This window comes from Salmo trutta, chromosome 1, assembly GCF_901001165.1.
Source record: "Salmo trutta chromosome 1, fSalTru1.1, whole genome shotgun sequence".
Lineage (NCBI taxonomy): Eukaryota > Metazoa > Chordata > Actinopteri > Salmoniformes > Salmonidae > Salmo > Salmo trutta.
In genome coordinates this window covers 73,797,888-73,817,887 of record NC_042957.1, presented here as the reverse complement: position 1 = coordinate 73,817,887, position 20,000 = coordinate 73,797,888, and the positions used below count along the sequence as shown (strand labels likewise).

Genomic DNA, 20,000 nt, shown 5'->3' with positions numbered 1-20,000 from the left:
ACCACTGTGTTAGTTACTTCAACATCTTCTAGAGGATCTCACTATGGCCTGGTGATATAACAGTCTAGAGCAGGGCTGTCTAACTCATTCCATGGAGGGCCTAGTGTCTGCCGGTTTTAGTTTATTCCTTTCAATTAATACAGACAACCAGGTGAGGGGAGTTCTTTACCAATTAGTGACCTTAATTCATCAATCAAGTACAAGGGAGGAGCGAAAACCTGCAGACTCTCGGTCCTCTGTGGAATGAGTTTGACATGTGGTCTAGAGAGAGAGAGAGACACATCTAGACAGCGTTGCTCGAGAGCACACAAAAAAACTATACATACCTCAGCCTAAACATCAGCACCACAGGTAACTTCCACAAAGCTGTGAACTATCTGAGAGACAAGGCAAGAAGGGCCTTTTTACGCCATCAAAAGAAACATCAAATTTGACATACCAATTAGGGTCTGGCTAAAAATACTTCAATCAGTTATAGAATCCATTGCCCTTCATGGTTGTGAGATCTGGGGTTCACTCACCAACCAAGAATTCACAAAATGGGACAAACACCAAATATCTTCCATGTACAACATAAAACACCAAATAATGCATACAGAGCAGAATTAGGCCGATACCCGCTAATATCAACATCCAGAAAAGAGCGGTTAAATTCTACAACCACCTAAATGGAAGCCTCACAGGAGGCCCCAGGACAGCAACACAATTAGACCCAACCAAATCATGAGAAAACAAAAAGATAATTACTCGACACAATGGAAAGAATTGACAAAAAAACAGAGTAAACTAGAATGCTATTTGTCCCTGAACAGAGAGTACACAGTGGCAGAATACCTGACCACTGTGACTGACCCAAACTTAAGGAAAGCTTTGACTATGTACAGACTCAGTGAGCATAGCCTTGCTATTGAGAAAGGCCTCAACCTGGCTCTCAAGAGAAGACAGGCTATGTGCACACTGCCCACAAAGTGAGGTGGAAACTGAGCTGCACAGAACCACAAGAAAAGGTCAACCAGTGAAGAACAAACACCATTGTAAATACAACCCATATTTATGTTTATTTATTTTCCATTTTGTACTTTAACTATTTGCACATCGTTACGACACTGTATATATACATAATATGACATTTGAAATGTCTTTATTCTTTTGGAACTTTTGTGAGTGTAATCTTTACTGTTCATTTTTATTGTTTATTTCACTTCTGTTTATTATCTACTTCACTTGCTTTGGCAATGTTAAAATATGTTTCCCATGCCAATAACGCCCACACAACAAACTCTCACAGTCCCACTGCAGAATCAGACGCTTGTCCGTAAACGTCAAATTTCAAAGGTTAAGTGTAGGCATTCATTCGGAATGGTTAAGGTGAGGGTTAAGTTTTGGGATAGGTATGGAGCCGCAGCTCACCCACACAACTCACATAACCCACATTGGATAATAATATTGGGGTTGGATTTAAATTTAGTAAATGTGGTTGTCATTGATGGTTCACTATACTATATATGGCTGAATGCTGCGTTAATGTATTCAGCGCATTTCCAAGTATAAGACCTTTTTATAGCCAAGACCTGAAAATACCCTCACCTTCTAGAAATATCCACTCTTTTGAATCCCTCCTTCAGAGCCCTGTGTAGCCTACTACTGAAATGCTACTGTACTGCTACACAGTATACAGACCCTGATGTGGTCATACAGTATGAATGGTAGCTGTTAGTCCTGTCTCTTTACTTGGAAAATGGGGGAGAGGAGGGAGGAGGAGAGGAGAGGAGAGGAGGGAGGGGGAGAGGAGGAAGAGGGACAGGGAGAGGAGATGGAGAGGAGGGAGATGGGAGAGGAGGAGGAGGGGGAGAGGAGGGAGGGAGGAGAGGAGGAGAGGAGAGGAGAGGAGGAAGGGGGAGAAGTGGAAGAGGGACGGGGAGAGGAGGGAGGAGAGGAGGAGGAATGGGAGGGAGAGGAGGAGGAGGGATGGGGGAGAGGAGGGAGGGGGGAGAGGAGGAGAGGAGAGGAGGGAGGGGGAGAGGTGGAAGAGGGACGGGGAGAGGAGGGAGGAGAGGAGGAGGAATGGGAGGGAGAGGAGGAGGAGGGATGGGGAGAGGAGGAGGAGATGGGAGGGAGGAGGGAGGTAATGTCTCTTGCTGAGTGAGTGGATTAGTGTGAGGTAGGAAGGAGGGGAGCTGCCCCAATTACATATGAGTGTTTAAACAGGAGCCATTATCTACTGTGGCCAGCACAGCGGGGGACGCTCACACACACACACACTTATTGTAACGGCGTCATATAGAGGAGACCAAGGCGCAGCGTGTTGAGTGCTCATCGTTATATTTTAATGAAAACGAACACGAGACAAAATAAACAAAATGACAGCCAACAGTTCCGTCAGGTTATACAAACTAAACAGAAAGCAACTACTCACGAAAACAAAGGGAAAAACAGGCTGCCTAAGTATGGCTTCCAATCAGAGACAACGATAGACAGCTGCCTCTGACTGGAAACCTTACCCAGCCAAAACATAGAAAAACAAAACATAGAATGCCCACCCACCTATCACACCCTGACCTAACTAAACAGAGAAAACACAGCTCTCCTAGGTCAGAGCGTGACACTTATTCCCCAACACTGCTGCATAGGGACCAGTAGAAATCAGCACTGTCAGTGCCTTTCTATTTCCCCTCTGTCAATAAGCCAATTGGATATTCCCTATACTGAAGTGTAGTCACCTACATTCTAACACTCAGCACCAATCATACTGGACACACAGTCTCCTCCCACAAAGTGTATTAAAGGGATAATCTAATAGTCAGATCTTTGTGTGATGAAACCTCAACCCATTGACTGACTACAGTACACACTTATGCATTGAGGGCCTGTCTCTCAACATAGGAATGTGTGTGCGTGTGCGTGTGCGTGTGTGTGGGTGTGTGTGTGTGTGTGTGTGTGTGTGTGTGTGTGTGTGTGTGTGTGTGTGTGTGTGTGTGTGTGTGTGTGTGTGTGTGTGTGTGTGTGTGTGTGTGTGCGTGTGTATATGTTCGTATGGCCCAATATTAGTGTTTGTCTCTGTTGTTGACCCTCTTGTCCCCCTGCAGAGTCTCTGGACAAGTGGGAGCGTCTGACTGTAGCTGATTCTCTGGAGCCGGTCCAGTTTGAGGACGGGGAGAAGATCGTGGTACAGGGAGACCCCGGAGATGACTTCTTCATCATCACAGAGGTACAGGAGTGTGTGTGTTTGTGTGTACGCATGTCTTTTTCTGGTCGTCACTAGCTTCCGCAGCCACAAAGTCATCAATATGGCTAAACCTCACCTATTTCTACAATGTATCTTCTTAAAATTAGATTTGAACCCTAACCTTAACCACACTGCTAACCTTATGCCTAACCTTCACATTAAAATAAAAACAGAAAGCTAATTTCTGTAGCCAATTTTGACTTTGTGGCTGTAGAATCTGACTTTGTGGCTGTGGAATCTGACTTTGTGGCTGTAGAATCTGACTTTGTGGCTGTGGAATCTGACTTTGTGGCTGTAGAATCTGACTTTGTAGCTGTAGAATCTGACTTTGTGGCTGTGGAATCTGATTTTGTGGCTGTAGAATCTGACTTTGTGGCTGTAGAATCTGACTTTGTAGCTGTAGAATCTGACTTTGTGGCTGTAGAATTTGACTTTGTGGCTGTAGAATCTGACTTTGTGTAATGTGTGTGTAATGTGTGTGTAATGTGTCACTGTGTCAGTGTGTGTGATGTGTCACTGCGTCAGTGTGTGTGATGTGTCACTGTGTCAGTGTGTGTGATGTGTCACTGTGTCAGTGTGTGTGATGTGTCACTGCGTCAGTGTGTGTGATGTGTCACTGTGTCAGTGTGTGTGATGTGTCACTGTGTCACTGTGTGTGACGTGTCACTGTGTCAGTGTGTGTAATGTGTCACTGTGTCAGTGTGTGTGATGTGTCACTGTGTCAGTGTGTGTGATGTGTCACTGTGTCAGTGTGTGATGTGTCACTGTGTCAGTGTGTGTGATGTGTCACTGTGTCAGTGTGTGATGTCTCACTGTGTCAGTGTGTGTGACGTTTCACTGTGTCAGTGTGTGATGTGTCACTGTGTCAGTGTGTGATGTGTCAGTGTGTGATGTGTCACTGTGTCAGTGTGTGTGATGTGTCACTGTGTCAGTGTGTGATGTGTCACTGTGTCAGTGTGTGATGTGTCACTGTGTCAGTGTGTGATATGTCACTGTGTCAGTGTGTGTGATGTGTCACTGTGTCAGTGTGTGTGATGTGTCACTGTGTCAGTGTGTGTGATGTGTCACTGTGTCAGTGTGTGTGATGTGTCACTGTGTCAGTGTGTGATGTGTCACTGTGTCAGTGTGTGATGTGTCACTGTGTCAGTGTGTGTGATGTGTCACTGTGTCAGTGTGTGTGATGTGTCACTGTGTCAGTGTGTGTGATGTGTCACTGTGTCAGTGTGTGTGATGTGTCACTGTCAGTGTGTGTGATGTGTCACTGTGTCAGTGTGTGTGATGTGTCACTGTGTCAGTGTGTGATGTGTCACTGTGTCAGTGTGTGTGATGTGTCACTGTGTCAGTGTGTGATGTGTCACTGTGTCAGTGTGTAATGTGTCACTGTGTCAGTGTGTGTGATGTGTCACTGTGTCAGTGTGTGATGTGTCACTGTGTCAGTGTGTGATGTGTCACTGTGTCAGTGTGTGATGTGTCACTGCGTCAGTGTGTGTGACGTGTCACTGCGTCAGTGTGTGTGATGTGTCACTGTGTCAGTGTGTGATGTGTCACTGTGTCAGTGTGTGATGTGTCACTGTGTCAGTGTGTGATGTGTCACTGTGTCAGTGTGTGTGATGTGTCACTGTGTCAGTGTGTGTGATGTGTCACTGTGTCAGTGTGTGATGTGTCACTGTGTCAGTGTGTGTGATGTGTCACCGTGTCAGTGTGTGTGATGTGTCACTGTGTCAGTGTGTGTGATGTGTCACTGTGTCAGTGTGTGATGTGTCACTGTGTCAGTGTGTGTGATGTGTCAGTGTGATGTGTCACTGTGTCAGTGTGTGATGTGTCACTGTGTCAGTGTGTGTGATGTGTCACTGTGTCAGTGTGTGTGATGTGTCACTGTGTCAGTGTGTGATGTGTCACTGTGTCAGTGTGTGTGATGTGTCACTGTGTCAGTGTGTGTGATGTGTCACTGTCAGTGTGTGTGTGATGTGTCACTGTGTCAGTGTGTGTGATGTGTCACTGTGTCAGTGTGTGATGTGTCACTGTGCCAGTGTGTGTGATGTGTCACTGTGTCAGTGTGTGTGATGTGTCACTGTGTCAGTGTGTGTGATGTGTCACTGTGTCAGTGTGTGTGATGTGTCACTGTGTCAGTGTGTGATGTGTCACTGTGACAATGTGTGTGATGTGTCACTGTGTCAGTGTGTGTGATGTGTCACTGTGTCAGTGTGATGTGTCACTGTGTGTGTGTTATGTGTCACTGTGTCAGTGTGTGTGATGTGTCACTGTGTCAGTGTGTGATGTGTCACTGTGTCAGTGTGTAATGTGTCACTGTGTCACTGTGTGTGATGTGTCACTGTGTCAGTGTGTGATGTGTCACTGTGTCAGTGTGTGATGTGTCACTGTGTCAGTGTGTGATGTGTCACTGTGTCAGTGTGTGATGTGTCACTGCGTCAGTGTGTGTGACGTGTCACTGTGTCAGTGTGTGTGATGTGTCACTGTGTCAGTGTGTGATGTGTCACTGTGTCAGTGTGTGATGTGTCACTGTGTCAGTGTGTGATGTGTCACTGTGTCAGTGTGTGTGATGTGTCACTGTGTCAGTGTGTGTGATGTGTCACTGTGTCAGTGTGTGATGTGTCACTGTGTCAGTGTGTGTGATGTGTCACTGTGTCAGTGTGTGATGTGTCACTGTGTCAGTGTGTGATGTGTCACTGTGTCAGTGTGTGATGTGTCACTGTGTCAGTGTGTGTGATGTGTCACTGTGTCAGTGTGTGTGATGTGTCACTGTGTCAGTGTGTGATGTGTCACTGTGTCAGTGTGTGTGATGTGTCACTGTGTCAGTGTGTGATGTGTCACTGTGTCAGTGTGTGATGTGTCACTGTGTCAGTGTGTGTGATGTGTCACTGTGTCAGTGTGTGTGATGTGTCACTGTGTCAGTGTGTGTGATGTGTCACTGTGTCAGTGTGTGTGATGTGTCACTGTGTCAGTGTGTGATGTGTCACTGTGTCAGTGTGTGTGATGTGTCACTGTGTCAGTGTGTGTGATGTGTCACTGTGTCAGTTTGTGTGATGTGTCACTGTGTCAGTGTGTGATGTGTCACTGTGTCAGTGTGTGTGATGTGTCACTGTGTCAGTGTGTGTGATGTGTCACTGTCAGTGTGTGTGATGTGTCACTGTGTCAGTGTGTGTGATGTGTCACTGTGTCAGTGTGTGTGATGTGTCACTGTGTCAGTGTGTGTGATGTGTCACTGTGTCAGTGTGTGATGTGTCACTGTGACAATGTGTGTGATGTGTCACTGTGTCAGTGTGTGTGATGTGTCACTGTGTCAGTGTGATGTGTCACTGTGTGTGTGTTATGTGTCACTGTGTCAGTGTGTGTGATGTGTCACTGTGTCAGTGTGTGATGTGTCACTGTGTCAGTGTGTAATGTGTCACTGTGTCAGTGTGTGTGATGTGTCACTGTGTCAGTGTGTGATGTGTCACTGTGTCAGTGTGTGTGATGTGTCACTGTGTCAGTGTGTGTGATGTGTCACTGTGTCAGTGTGTGATGTGTCACTGCGTCAGTGTGTGTGACGTGTCACTGTGTCAGTGTGTGTGATGTGTCACTGTGTCAGTGTGTGATGTGTCACTGTGTCAGTGTGTGATGTGTCACTGTGTCAGTGTGTGTGATGTGTCACTGTGTCAGTGTGTGTGATGTGTCACTGTGTCAGTGTGTGATGTGTCACTGTGTCAGTGTGTGTGATGTGTCACTGTGTCAGTGTGTGATGTGTCACTGTGTCAGTGTGTGATGTGTCACTGTGTCAGTGTGTGATGTGTCACTGTGTCAGTGTGTGTGATGTGTCACTGTGTCAGTGTGTGTGATGTGTCACTGTGTCAGTGTGTGATGTGTCACTGTGTCAGTGTGTGTGATGTGTCACTGTGTCAGTGTGTGATGTGTCACTGTGTCAGTGTGTGATGTGTCACTGTGTCAGTGTGTGTGATGTGTCACTGTGTCAGTGTGTGTGATGTGTCACTGTGTCAGTGTGTGATGTGTCACTGTGTCAGTGTGTGTGATGTGTCACTGTGTCAGTGTGTGATGTGTCACTGTGTCAGTGTGTGTGATGTGTCACTTTGTCAGTGTGTGTGATGTGTCACTGTGTCAGTGTGTGTGATGTGTCACTGTGTCAGTGTGTGATGTGTCACTGTGTCAGTGTGTGATGTGTCACTGTGTCAGTGTGTGTGATGTGTCACTGTGTCAGTGTGTGTGATGTGTCACTGTGTCAGTGTGTGTGATGTGTCACTACGTCAGTGTGTCAGTGTGTCAGTGTGATGTGCTCTTTGTATATCTGTTGTTACGTGTGTATCAACGTCTATGATGGAAGTCCAGTGTCTTGTTGCTGTATATCAATACTTCCTCTTGCCTGACGTCGATGACAACTGTGGGCCCAGGTCGAATACGTATCATCAGCTGGGGACCCTGGCAGGGCAATGTGTCATTATCCCGAGACGTAGACGACGCTTAGTTTGAGATCAAAACTGATTACATCCTTATTGGCTCCAGGAGACAGACGAAAGGGGCGTTGTGAGGTGTGTGTGTTTGTGTGCGTGGTGCATGCGTGTGTGTGTTCTGAGGGAGAGTGTGAATGAGTGAGGGGTTTGGGAGAAGGGGGCTGGTCACACTGCTAGCTTTGTGGTTGTGTGGAGCAGGGCCCCTTAGAGCAGGGCCCCCCACCTGACAGACAGTCAATCAGCCTAACACACTTTTGATTAATTCCATAGTTTACAAGGGGTTCCACCAGGGTCAAGCCAAGAGGACCAGTGTGTGTGAGGGGGGTCATCTGTCGTTTTTTTTGGTCTGTTGTTTTCACCTCCTGTTTCTCATCCTTTCACAACCCTCAGCTCCTGTTTAAACTTGGCTTGCTCTCATTCCTTTCCTCTCTCCCCCTCTCCTTCTCATCTCTCTTTCCCTCTCTCTCTCTCTCTCTCCCCCTCTCCTTCTCTCTCTACCTCTTAGTCTCTCTCTCTCTACCTCCCTCTCTCTTCCTTACGCTCTCTCTCTCTACCCCTCCAAACCTCTCTCTCCATCTCTACCCTTCTCGCTCTACCTCCTCTCTCTCTCTTTTACCCCTTATTCCCCTTCCCCTCTCTCTTTCTCTCTCAGCCCTAACAATAGCCCCAGTGGTTGGTAGCTAGCTAGCATGGAGCTCTGTGAGCCAAGCCCCAGTAAGGCGCAGCTGAGACTGGAGGACTGGAGGGGTATTATCAGTGAAGTATCCCTCCTTTTGGCTCTCTCTCCAGCTGCACCAATGAGCCTGCAGCACTGGAGCCACAGCAGCACTGTCCTCTCCTTGTTTCTAGGTTGACTGTACTGTCCTCTCCTTGTTTCTAGATCGACTTTGCTGTCCTCTCCTCGTTTCTAGATTGACTGTACTGTCCTCTCCTTGTTTCTAGATCGACTGTGCTGTCCTCTCCTTGTTTCTAGAGCGACTGTGCTGGCCTCTCCTCGTTTCTAGATCGACTGTACTGTCCTCTCCTTGTTTCTAGAGCGACTGTGCTGTCCTCTCCTCGTTTCTAGATCGACTGTGCTGTCCTCTCCCTGTTTCTAGATCGACTGTGCTGTCCTCTCCTCGTTTCTAGATTGACAGTGCTGTCCTCTCCCTGTTTCTAGATCGACTGTGCTGTCCTCTCCTCGTTTCAAGATCGACTGTGCTGTCCTCTCCTCGTTTCTAGATCGACTGTGCTGTCCTCTCCTCATTTCTAGATTGACTGTGCTGTCCTCTCCCTGTTTCTAGATCGACTGTGCTGTCCTCTCCTCGTTTCAAGATCGACTGTGCTGTCCTCTCCTCGTTTCTAGATCGACTGTGCTGTCCTCTCCTCATTTCTAGATTGACTGTGCTGTCCTCTCCTTGTTTCTAGATTGACTGTGCTGTCCTCTCCTTGTTTCTAGATTGACTGTGCTGTCCTCTCCTCATTTCTAGATTGACTGTGCTGTCCTCTCCTTGTTTCTAGATCGACTGTGCTGTCCTCTCCTTGTTTCTAGATTGACTGTGCTGTCCTCTCCTTGTTTCAGATTGACTGTGCTGTCCTCTCCTTGTTTCTACATCGACTGTGCTGTCCTCTCCCTGTTTCTAGATTGACTGTGCTGTCCTCTCCTTGTTTCAGATTGACTGTGCTGTCCTCTCCTTGTTTCAGACTGACTGTGCTGTCCTCTCCTTGTTTCTAGATTGACTGTGCTGTCCTCTCCCTGTTTCTAGATCGACTGTGCTGTCCTCTCCCTGTTTCTAGATCGACTGTGCTGTCTTCACCTTGTTTCTAGATTGACTGTGCTGTCCTCACCTTGTTTCTAGATTGACTGTGCTGTCCTCACCTTGTTTCTAGATTGACTGTGCTGTCCTCTCCCTGTTTCTAGATCGACTGTGCTGTCCTCACCTTGTTTCTAGATTGACTGTGCTGTCCTCTCCCTGTTTCTAGATTGACTGTGCTGTCCTCTCCCTGTTTCTAGATCGACTGTGCTGTCCTCACCTTGTTTCTAGATTGACTGTGCTGTCCTCACCTTGTTTCTAGATTGACTGTGCTGTCCTCTCCTTGTTTCTAGATTGACTGTGCTGTCCTCACCTTGTTTCTAGATTGACTGTGCTGTCCTCACCTTGTTTCTAGATTGACTGTGCTGTCCTCACCTTGTTTCTAGATTGACTGTGCTATAGTTATAGTCATAGTTTCTAGATTCCATTACAGGTCAGGTGATGTGAGAGAGAGAAGAGAGGCAGGTCACATACTGCAAAGTCTAGACTTCCAGTTGTAGGCTAAGGCCCTGACCTTAGCTATAGTAGAGACAGGCTGGAGAGGAGATACATACATAGAGAGCAGAAAGCACAGAGAGAGATGAACCAAAAAGGAAAGAGACTGTTTTTGTAGAGAGAGAGAGAGAGTGCTTGTCTGACTCTGGACTTCCCCTCCAGCGGGCCCTCAGCCCAGTCAGTCCATTCCTCTGCCCCCCTGGGTATACTCTGGTCCCTATGTGTCTCTGACAGATCAGGACCCCACTGAGAACATGGCCCTTTTTAAACGGGAACAGGCATCTGGTGTCATTTCTAAAGCCCCAGGAAAAGAATAGGGGAAATTTCCCATTGAAATCCGAAAAAACCCTGTATTTCTCACTGGTTTAATTTCAGAGGGACTTCCAGGCCTCCTGTCTTTTATATCATCTGTCTGAGTCACTCTTTCATTCCTTTCTCATGGGTGAGAGCATGGGTATCCCATGCCAGGGTGTCCGCGGGTCCTTAAACAGTCTTAAAAAGTATTCAATTCATTTATCTGATTTAAAGGCCTTAATAAGTCTTAAAATGTCTTAAATTCAATTTGAAAAGGTTTCAGTTAGATTATAAAAAAATTATGAATATTTTAAATTTCGGTTTCAATATTTATTTTTTTACTTTAAATGCGTTATGCGCTATGTGGGTTGTAATGCTGTAACAACACAGAATAAAACTATGAATAAAAGTCCAATGAAGATAGTGACTGCCCATTATCACTTATTAACCACCATTTATTCACATTACTTTAAAATATTTCAGTTGTGTATATTACATTTGTTTATTTGATGACTTTATTATTTCATTCCAAGTCATCTCATCTCTATAGAGCTGCTGCCTATGCTGTCTGACAACAATCACTATCTCAGTAGTTCAAAGTAAATGAGGCATACTTTATGACTGCTGAATACCAACTATCAATCACTTAGATCATGTATTTTCAGGTAGACTTACCTCTCGAAGCAACTGCTCTCTATGTTTCCCCTCTTGATCATGAATTTTTATGTCTCTTATGTAGCAGGCGTAAAAGATACACAGTCCGGACAAGTAGTCACGCAATGGATTATGGTAATTGTAGTTAATTATCACATTTTCTGCACTAAACTACGTAGAACATTGGCCTGTTGGAAACTACAACTCCATCACACAGTTCGGGCATGATCTGATTAACTCTAGAGAATTGTATTTATTTGTATTTAACTTTGCAAGTCAGTTAAGAACACATTCTTATTTACAATGACAGCCTAGGAACAGTGGGTTAGCTTGCCTTGTTCAGGGGAAGAACGACAGATTTTTACCTTGTCGGCTCGGGGATTTGATCTAGCAACCTTTCAGTTACTGGCCCAACGCTCTAACCACTAGGCTACCTGCCGCCCCAAAGAGAAACTGCAGGTCAATGTGCACATTGAGCTAACAGCAAAAAAAACTATCTGAAATGGAATTCAAATAATTGAACCAATGTTAGTCAGTGACGTTTTGGTTAGTTTCTCAGAACTAGTATTTGAGATGATGCTCCAGCAGAATGGAGCAGTGAATACATCAAGTAGCCTATATAGGCCTGTACTGTTAGATCAATTGCATGGCTATCTAGCAGTAAATATCATATTTACAGTTAGCAATCTAGCTAATGTGTTTTGAGTTCCCACTTCCTCAGGTGCTAAATGATGTAGCACAGGCATAGCACACAAAACATGTGCAAATTCATCTCTAAAGAGCCAAACACATTATTCTGGATCCTATTTTGACATGGTGCAAATCCAAATATCCATAATGCATTTCCTGAATATATTAGATGAAACAGCTAACTTATTTCCTGTCTTACTTGGCACTGGAAAAAGACAGTGTAGAGCCCTCCTGCTTAGCTACCTTGCTTCAAAGCATAGCCATTTGATACCTGATTCACTGAATGAAGGAATTATTTGATTAGACTATTTGGTTGTAGGCTAATGTTCTGATGTCATAGCATAACACCTCCAGGAGAGCTACTGGGTGTGGAGACGTTTGTTCCAGCCCTACTCTAACATCCATACCACTGTGAAAGAATGCCTTGAAGTAAAATACACAGCACTGTTACTGTATAAAACACATGTGGTCAACTCTCCATCTGAAGAGCTAGGCCACTGGGTGTGCAGGCATTTCATCCAGCCCTGCTCAAGCACACCTGAGTCAGCTTAACAAGGTTCTGTTGTTGCCTGTTGCCTGTTGAGCAGTTGATTGGTATGGTATTGAGCATCATTACACTAAGCTGGTGTTAGTATCGTAGCCAAAATTCTGATTACAGACTTTGTGATCTAGCTATTGATTAATCCATTGGGGTTGCCTTTTTATTTTATTTATTTTTATTTCACCTTTATTTAACCAGGTAGGCCAGTTGAGAACAAGTTCTCGTTTACAACTGCAACCTGGCCAAGATAAAGCAAAGCAGTTCGACACATACAACAACACAGAGTTACACATGGAATAAACAAACATACAATCAATAATACAGTAGAAAAATCTGTATACAGCATGTGCAAATGAGGTAGGATAAGAGAGGTAAGGCAATAAATAGGCCATGGTGGCAAAATAATTACAATATAGCAGTTAAACACTGGAATGGTAGATGTGCAGAAGATGAATGTGCAAGTTGAGATACTGGAGTGCAAAGGAGCAAAATAAATAAATACAGTATGGGGATGAGGTAGATTGGATGGGCTATTTACAGATGAGCTATGTACAGGTACAGTTAATATGGGCAACCCCATGCTTCAGACATCTATAGCCTAGCCACTTTGCTACTACAACGGTAAGGCTATAGGATTATACTTATTGATAAAATAGCACACCTGCCTAATATGAGCTAGGCTATAGCCTTTGGTGAAAGAGCCAACCCTAAAAATACTACTTTTCACCAACATGGGCTCATTTCTGTTGAGGAATATTGGCAGGTGTGTGATGCTCACAGACCTCAAAATTGGTATTAAATTCAATTCCAATTGGCATTAAAAAGTCTTAAATACCTGATACCTGCATGTTTTACAATCAACATCTTTCTGTATTATAGTACTGTTCTGTATATTTATCCCTCCCTTCTTCTTTTTTGATCACTCGCTCTCCCTCTCTCTCTCTCTCTCTCTCTCTCTCTCTCTGTCTGGAGTCGTCAGTATCGCTATATATGTTATATTTATCCATCACTCTCTTCTTCTTCTCTCTCTCTCTCTCGCTCTCCCTCCCTCTCCCTCTCTTGCTCCCTCCCTGGAGGCTGGCTCTCCTGACCCTGTGTGAAACTCAGCAGAGCCACATTCCACCAGACAACCGCCCTGCTCTGGGAAAGTCAGACCCAGCCACAGAAAGAGGGAGAGAGAGAGAGAGAGGGAGAGAGGGAGAGGAAAGGAGGGATGAGCTAAAGAGCAAGAGGGAGAGATGGAAGGCAGAGGAGAGGCTGAGGGGTTGGGGGTATACCACATCATATCTTGATGTTGTTGTTGCAACCTATCATTTGTCATACTTTCATCTCATCCCTTAGTTTTTTCTCACCGATGCTTAGATAAGCCCTGACAACTATCCTTTCTTCATTTGAAAAAGTCCTCTAATCCTTCTCTCTCTCCTCCTCTTTCTCTACCTCCTTCTCTCTCTCTCTCTCTCTCTCTCGCTCTTCCTCCCTTTCCCTTCTTCTCTTTCTCTCTCTTTCTGTGGTCTCTCTCTCTGCCAAAAGACAAACCCCCCAATCACTAATTAAATGGTGCTTATGAGGGATTAAAAAACATGTGGGATAAAGACATCACTTTCTTTTCACGCACCCCAAACAAGAGGAGAGAGGGAATAGGGCCTTAATGAAAAGTGGCGTGTTTACATTTCTTCTCACACTGTACAAACCAGCCTATACACAGGCTGTCAGGCGGTGGCTGGGAAGAAGACTACGCCTCACCAAAGGATAGGAGGGGTGTAGACGCCTCTCACTGTTCAGGAGGCGATGCCGCTGACACACACACAGATCACACAAACACACCAGGGCCGTAGCCAGTCTGGGTCTTAGTGAGGTGGGGTCGAGGGGCTTGGTAAAAACAGAACAATTATAACAGAAAAAAATGACCCCAGCCATTATCACTTCATTCACCTCAGTAACAAACATATATCCTATTAGCTATACAATTAGCCGCTACACATTAACAAGAAAATAACATTTAATACGGGATCTGTTAGCAGAAATTATATTTTATTAAATGGAGTCAGATGAATTTATATAATATTTATGTTTCTGAGTGCAGTTTGAAGGAGGTTGCTAACTAGAGTTAGCACAATGATTGGAAGTCTATGGTAACTGCTAGCATGCTAGTAGATACCATAGACTTCCAGTCATTGCACTAACGCTAGTTAGCATAGAGTACCACAGTATGAGTCATAATACCCATAAAACCTAGCGGTCAAACAGGGAAATGGTTCCAATCGTTTTTCCACTATTCCCATAGGGGATTTTAGAGACAGTTAAAATAATGTCTGTTACATGTTGGCTTACCCTGGCGTGACATTTTGATTACCTTGTAAATCTTTCCCTGACAAGGTGACTTATCAATATATTCGCCTTTATAAACTCCCAATAAATGAAACGCTAATTAGCTGCTAATGTGGCTATCATAAAGAACTATAAATGCCATGATGATCTGGACGAGACTGCCAAATCGTGGCAAAGGTAAGAATCTCTTGATTAACTATCTAATGTTAGCTAAATGTAGTAATAAATAAGCCTACACGAAACACAGCCCTTATTTAAGTGTTTCTAAATCCCCTATGAATTGAAAAACGATTGGAACCATTTCCCTGTTTGACCGCTAGGTTTTATGGGTATTATGACACCTCCACTGTGGGCTGGCAAAACTACCTCTAACTTCCTTCATACAGGATTCATACTGGAGGCGTAAACTGGTATCCATGAGTTCATCTGACTCTGGGGAAGTAGATAAAGCACCTCATTGCCAAAATCCTGAAGTATCCCTTTTTCAAAAGTTAAACAAATAAGTTTGCTTTACAGAACCTTTTTTTGTTGCAGTTTTACAGCAAATTTCCTGCAATTTTACACAATTTGCCATGGGGTGGGGACAATTCTTTTGCAGTTTTAAAAGCTAATTTCTTGCAATTCCACACACTTTGCTATTATGTCATGTTAATATGATATCTGAATGAGAGTGACTAACAAAATCAACGTGGGCCCCCTCGAGGTCAGTGCCCCTGGGCACGTGCCCGGTCGGTAATTCGGCCATGATTACTACAAGTTTAGATAGCTGGCTAGACTAACTAGACTAATTTACCAATCTAATAAAGGTAGACTCAGAGAAATGACCTAGCCACGAGCAGCACTGCAGATATTGAGATGAGCGAGATGCAAGACACCACAGTATCTGCACATTTGCAGTGATTCACTTCACACTGTTCACAGCATGGTAGCCAGCGGACCAAAACAGCTGAGAAGTTGAGCCTCAAGCTTCAACACTCTGTTGTTGCAGAAATTGACCCAGTATGCTGTTTACTTTCTGCTTCTACATCATATCACTGAGTCTACCTTTAACTGACATGGGCTAATTGAGTGACTGTCAGTGAGTGACATATAACAAGAGGAAAACGGCTGATGCACAACCAAGTTTTAAAATGGAACCTTGTGTATTCTACTATTCTAACTCTCAACAGTAAGTTGAGACCCGACTGAGTTCCCCAAAACATTTGTTTTCTGAGGTTCGAACCTTGGTGTCCTCATACTGTATGTATCTATGGCCCTGGTACACACATACACTATGCTACTCAGGACTGTAAATCAATATAGCTTAGTGGAAATGTGTACTACAGTGATTATTCTCTCAGTGATTACGATGAGGTCGTGTTTTGGACACACTGTGGACCCCACTATTTGGGACGCAGCCGCCACGTCACTCCCTAAAAAAACACCCACACTGATGTTATTCCCATCCAGACAGACTTTCATATCATATGGTTATTTGTCTTCCTTCCTCATAGCAGCAGCAGCAGCTACCATCATATCATTGCTCTTGAGGGTATTACACTGTCAGCAATAAGATAGTTCATGTAGGGATAGGCTCTTTGTTGTCTACCACTGGCTATGTCCCCTAAAGTGCTCTGTAAGTCATCTGACTGTGTGTGTGTGTGTGTGTGTGTGTGTGTGTGTGTGTGTGTGTGTGTGTGTGTGTGGGTACAGGCTAAAAAGGTGAGACAGTGCAGACACTGAGTGCTGGGTGGCCTCGTGTGAACAAGTAACTCAAAGTATCTCCTTTCTCTTCTCTCCTCCTCTCCTCCTCCCTGCATCCCTCTTTCTTTGTCTATCCCCTGTGTTTGTTCAGCAGTCATTACTTCCTGCTTCTGAGCCACTAAATTTCGACATGTCACACGCAAACTGACCCCTTGCATTCGGAAATTATGTGTGTGTGCTTGTGTGTGCACTTTGCGTGTGTTTGCATGCGTACATGAGTGTGTGTGTGCTTGTTTGTGTGCACGTTGCGTGTGTGTGTGTGTGTTGTGTGTGTGTGTGTGTGTGGTGTGTGTGTGTGTGTGTGTGTGTGTGTGTGTGTGTGTGTGTGTGTGTGAGAGAGAGATGTTCTGTGTTGGGTTTGTTTCTTTGGTCTCAGACTGACATACACACCAGTGCTATCTACCCAGTGATCTCTCCTGGAGGTTAGTATTTAGCAGAGTGATGGATGTTGTCTGCCTGTCATTAGGTGGACCTGCTCTCTCTCTCTCGCTGTCTCTCTCTCGCTGTCTCTCTCTGTCTCTCTCTCTCGCTGTCTCTCTCTCTCATTCTCTCGCTCTCTCTCTCCTCTCTCCCCTCTCTTTCTCTCTCTCTGTCCTTCTGTCTACCTTCCCCAATCCCCCTCTGTCTCTCTCTCTCTCTCTCTCGCTACCCCCTCCCTCCCCTTCCCTCCCAACTCTTCCTCCCCTCCCTCCCTCTGCCCTGATCCACCTCTATGCAGACGACACCATTCTGTATACATCTGGCCCTTCTTTGGACACTGTGTTAACTAACCTCCAAACGAGCTTCAATGCCATACAACACTCCTCCAACTGCTCTAAACGCTAGTAAAACCAAATGCATGCTTTTCAACCGTTCGCTGCCGGCAACCCGCCCCGCACGACTAGCATCACTACCCTGGACGGTTCTGACCTAGGTGTCTGGTTAGACTCCTTCCAGACTCCATATTAAACATCTCCAATCCAAAATCAAATCTAGAATCGGCTTTCTATTTCGCAACAAGCCTCCTTTACTCACGCCGCCAAACTTACCCTCATAAAACTGGACTATCCTACCGATCCTCGATTTCGGCGATGTCATCTACAAAATAGCTTCCAATACTCTACTCAGCAAACTGGATGCAGTCTATCACAGTGCCATCCGTTTTATTACCAAAGCCCCTTATACCACCCACCACTGCGACCTGTATGCTCTAGTCGGTTGGCCCTCGCTACATATTGTCTCCAGACCCACTGGCTCCAGGTCATCTATAAGTCTAATGCTAAGTAAAGCTCTGCCTTATCTCAGCTCACTGGTCACGATAACAACACCCACCCGTAGCACGCGCTCCAGCAGGTATATCTCACTGGTCACCCCAAAGCCAACACCTCCTTTGGCCGCCTTCACTTCCAGTTCTCTGCTGCCAATGACTGGAATGAATTGCAAAAATCGCTGAAGGTGGAGACTTATATTTCCCTCACTAACCTTAAACATCAGCTATCTGAGCAGCTAACCGATCGCTGCAGCTGTACATAGTCCATCTGTAAATAGCCCACCCAATCTACCTACCTCATCCCCATATTGTTTTTATTTACTTTTCTGCTCTTTTGCACACCAGTATCTCTACTTGCACATCATCATCTGCTCATTTATCACTCCAGTGTTAATCTGCCTAAATTGTAATTACCTTGCTACTATGGCCTATGTATTGCCTTACCTCCTCATGCCATTTGCCAGCAGCATACCACCCTGCATCCCACTGCTGGCTTGCTTCTGAAGCTAAGTGGGGGTTGGTCCTGGTCAGTCCCTGGATGGGAGACCATATGCTGCTGGAAGTGGTGTTGGAGGGCCAGTAGGAGCACTCTTACCTCTGGTCTAAAAAATATCCCAATGCCCCAGGACACTGCCCTGTGTAGGGTGCCATCTTTTGGATGGGACGTTAAACGGGTGTCCTGACTCTCTGAGGTCATTAAAGATCCCATGGCACTTATCGTAAGAGTAGGGGTGTTAACCCCGGTGTCCTGCTAAATTCCCAATCTGGCCCTCATACCATCACGGCCACCTAATCATCCCCAGCTTACAATTGGCTCATTCAATCCCCCCTCCTATCCCCTGAAACTATTCCCCAGGTTGTTGCTGAAATTAGAATGTGTTCTTAGTCAACTTACCTGGTCAAATAAATAAATAAATAAATTTGCACACACTGTATATAGACTTTCATTTTTTATATTGTGTTATTGACTGTACGCTTGTTTACTCCATGTGTAACTCGTGTTGTTTGTGGTCGCACTGCTTTGCTTTATCTTGGCCAGGTCGCAGTTGTAAATGAGAACTTGTTCTCACTGGCCTACCTGGTTAAATAAAGGTCAAATAAAAATAACTCATCCTCTCCTCTTCCTGTTGGCCAGGGGTTCATAAATGAGGACATCCCAATGTTTATTGAAGACATACTGTTCTGTGTCTAGAGAGCTCAGCTCATAGTTAATACTGGTGCTGTAGTCTAGAGAGCTCAGCTCATAGTTAATACTGTTCTGTGTCTAGGGAGCTCAGATCATAGTTAATACTGTTCTGTATCTAGAGAGCTCAGCTCATGGTTAATACTGTAGCTGTATCTAGAGAGCTCAGCTCATAGTTAATACTGTACTGTATCTAGAGAGCTCAGCTCATAGTTAATACTGTTCTGTGTCCTAGAGAGCTCCAGATCATGGTTAATACTGTACTGTATCTATGGAGCTCAGCTCATAGTTAATACTGTACTGTATCTAGAGAGCTCAGCTCATAGTTAAGACTGTTCTGTGTCTAGAGAGCTCAGATCATGGTTAATACTGTACTGTATCTAGGGAGCTCAGCTCATAGTTAATACTGTACTGTATCTAGGGAGCTCAGCTCATAGTTAATACTGTACTGTATCTAGAGAGCTCAGCTCATGGTTAATACTGTACTGTATCTAGAGGAGCTCAGCTCATAGTTAATACTGTACTGAATCTAGAGAGCTCAGCTCATAGTTAATACTGTGCTGTATCTAGAGAGCTCAGCTCATAGTTAATACTGTACTGTATCTAGAGAGCTCAGCTCATAGTTAATACTGTACTGAATCTAGAGAGCTCAGCTCATAGTTAATACTGTTCTGTATCTAGAGAGCTCAGCTCATAGTTAATACTGTTCTGTGCTAGAGAGCTCAGCTCATAGTTAATACTGTTCTGTATCTAGAGAGCTCAGCTCATAGTTAATACTGTTCTGTATCTAGAGAGCTCAGCTCATAGTTAATACTGTTCTGTATCTAGAGAGCTCAGCTCATAGTTAATACTGTACTGTATCTAGAGAGCTCAGCTCATAGTTAATACTGTACTGTATCTAGAGAGCTCAGCTCATAGTTAATACTGTGCTGTATCTAGGGAGCTCAGCTCATGGGTGGTATATATGAGATAGTGGTCTCTGGGGCATACTGGATGGGCCTGTTCATTAGTGTGTAAAAACTGTCCTTGTTCTTTACAGTTTGTCTCTGTGTTCAGAGACCTCTGTTCTCTCTCATAGAACTCTCTTACAATTTGGTCTCCTTTAGCATTTGGGATCTTAATCCTCTAATGCCCCCCTCCTCCTTCCTTCTCCTCTCCTTCCTTCTCCTCTCCTCTCCTCCTCCTCTCCTCTCCTCTCCTCTCCTCTTCCTCTCCTCTCCTCTCCTCTCCTCTCCTCTCCTTCTCTCCTCTCTTCTTCCTCTCTTCTCCTCTCCTTCTTCTCCTCTTCTCCTCTCCTCTCTCTCTTCTTCCTCTCTCTTTTTCTCATCCTTATCCTCTCAA

General features: G+C 44.9%; 1 protein-coding gene across 1 annotated transcript in view; it reads left to right on the top strand.

Moving 5' to 3' along the window:
* LOC115198562 (cAMP-dependent protein kinase type I-beta regulatory subunit-like) overlaps positions 1–20,000 on the top strand; it is a 98,696-nt gene that overhangs the window by 50,197 nt on the left and 28,499 nt on the right. Inside the window, exon 5 of the mRNA XM_029760626.1 lies at positions 3,087–3,208. Coding sequence (XP_029616486.1) covers positions 3,087–3,208 — 122 coding nt within the window. The remainder of the gene's footprint in view (positions 1–3,086; positions 3,209–20,000) is intronic.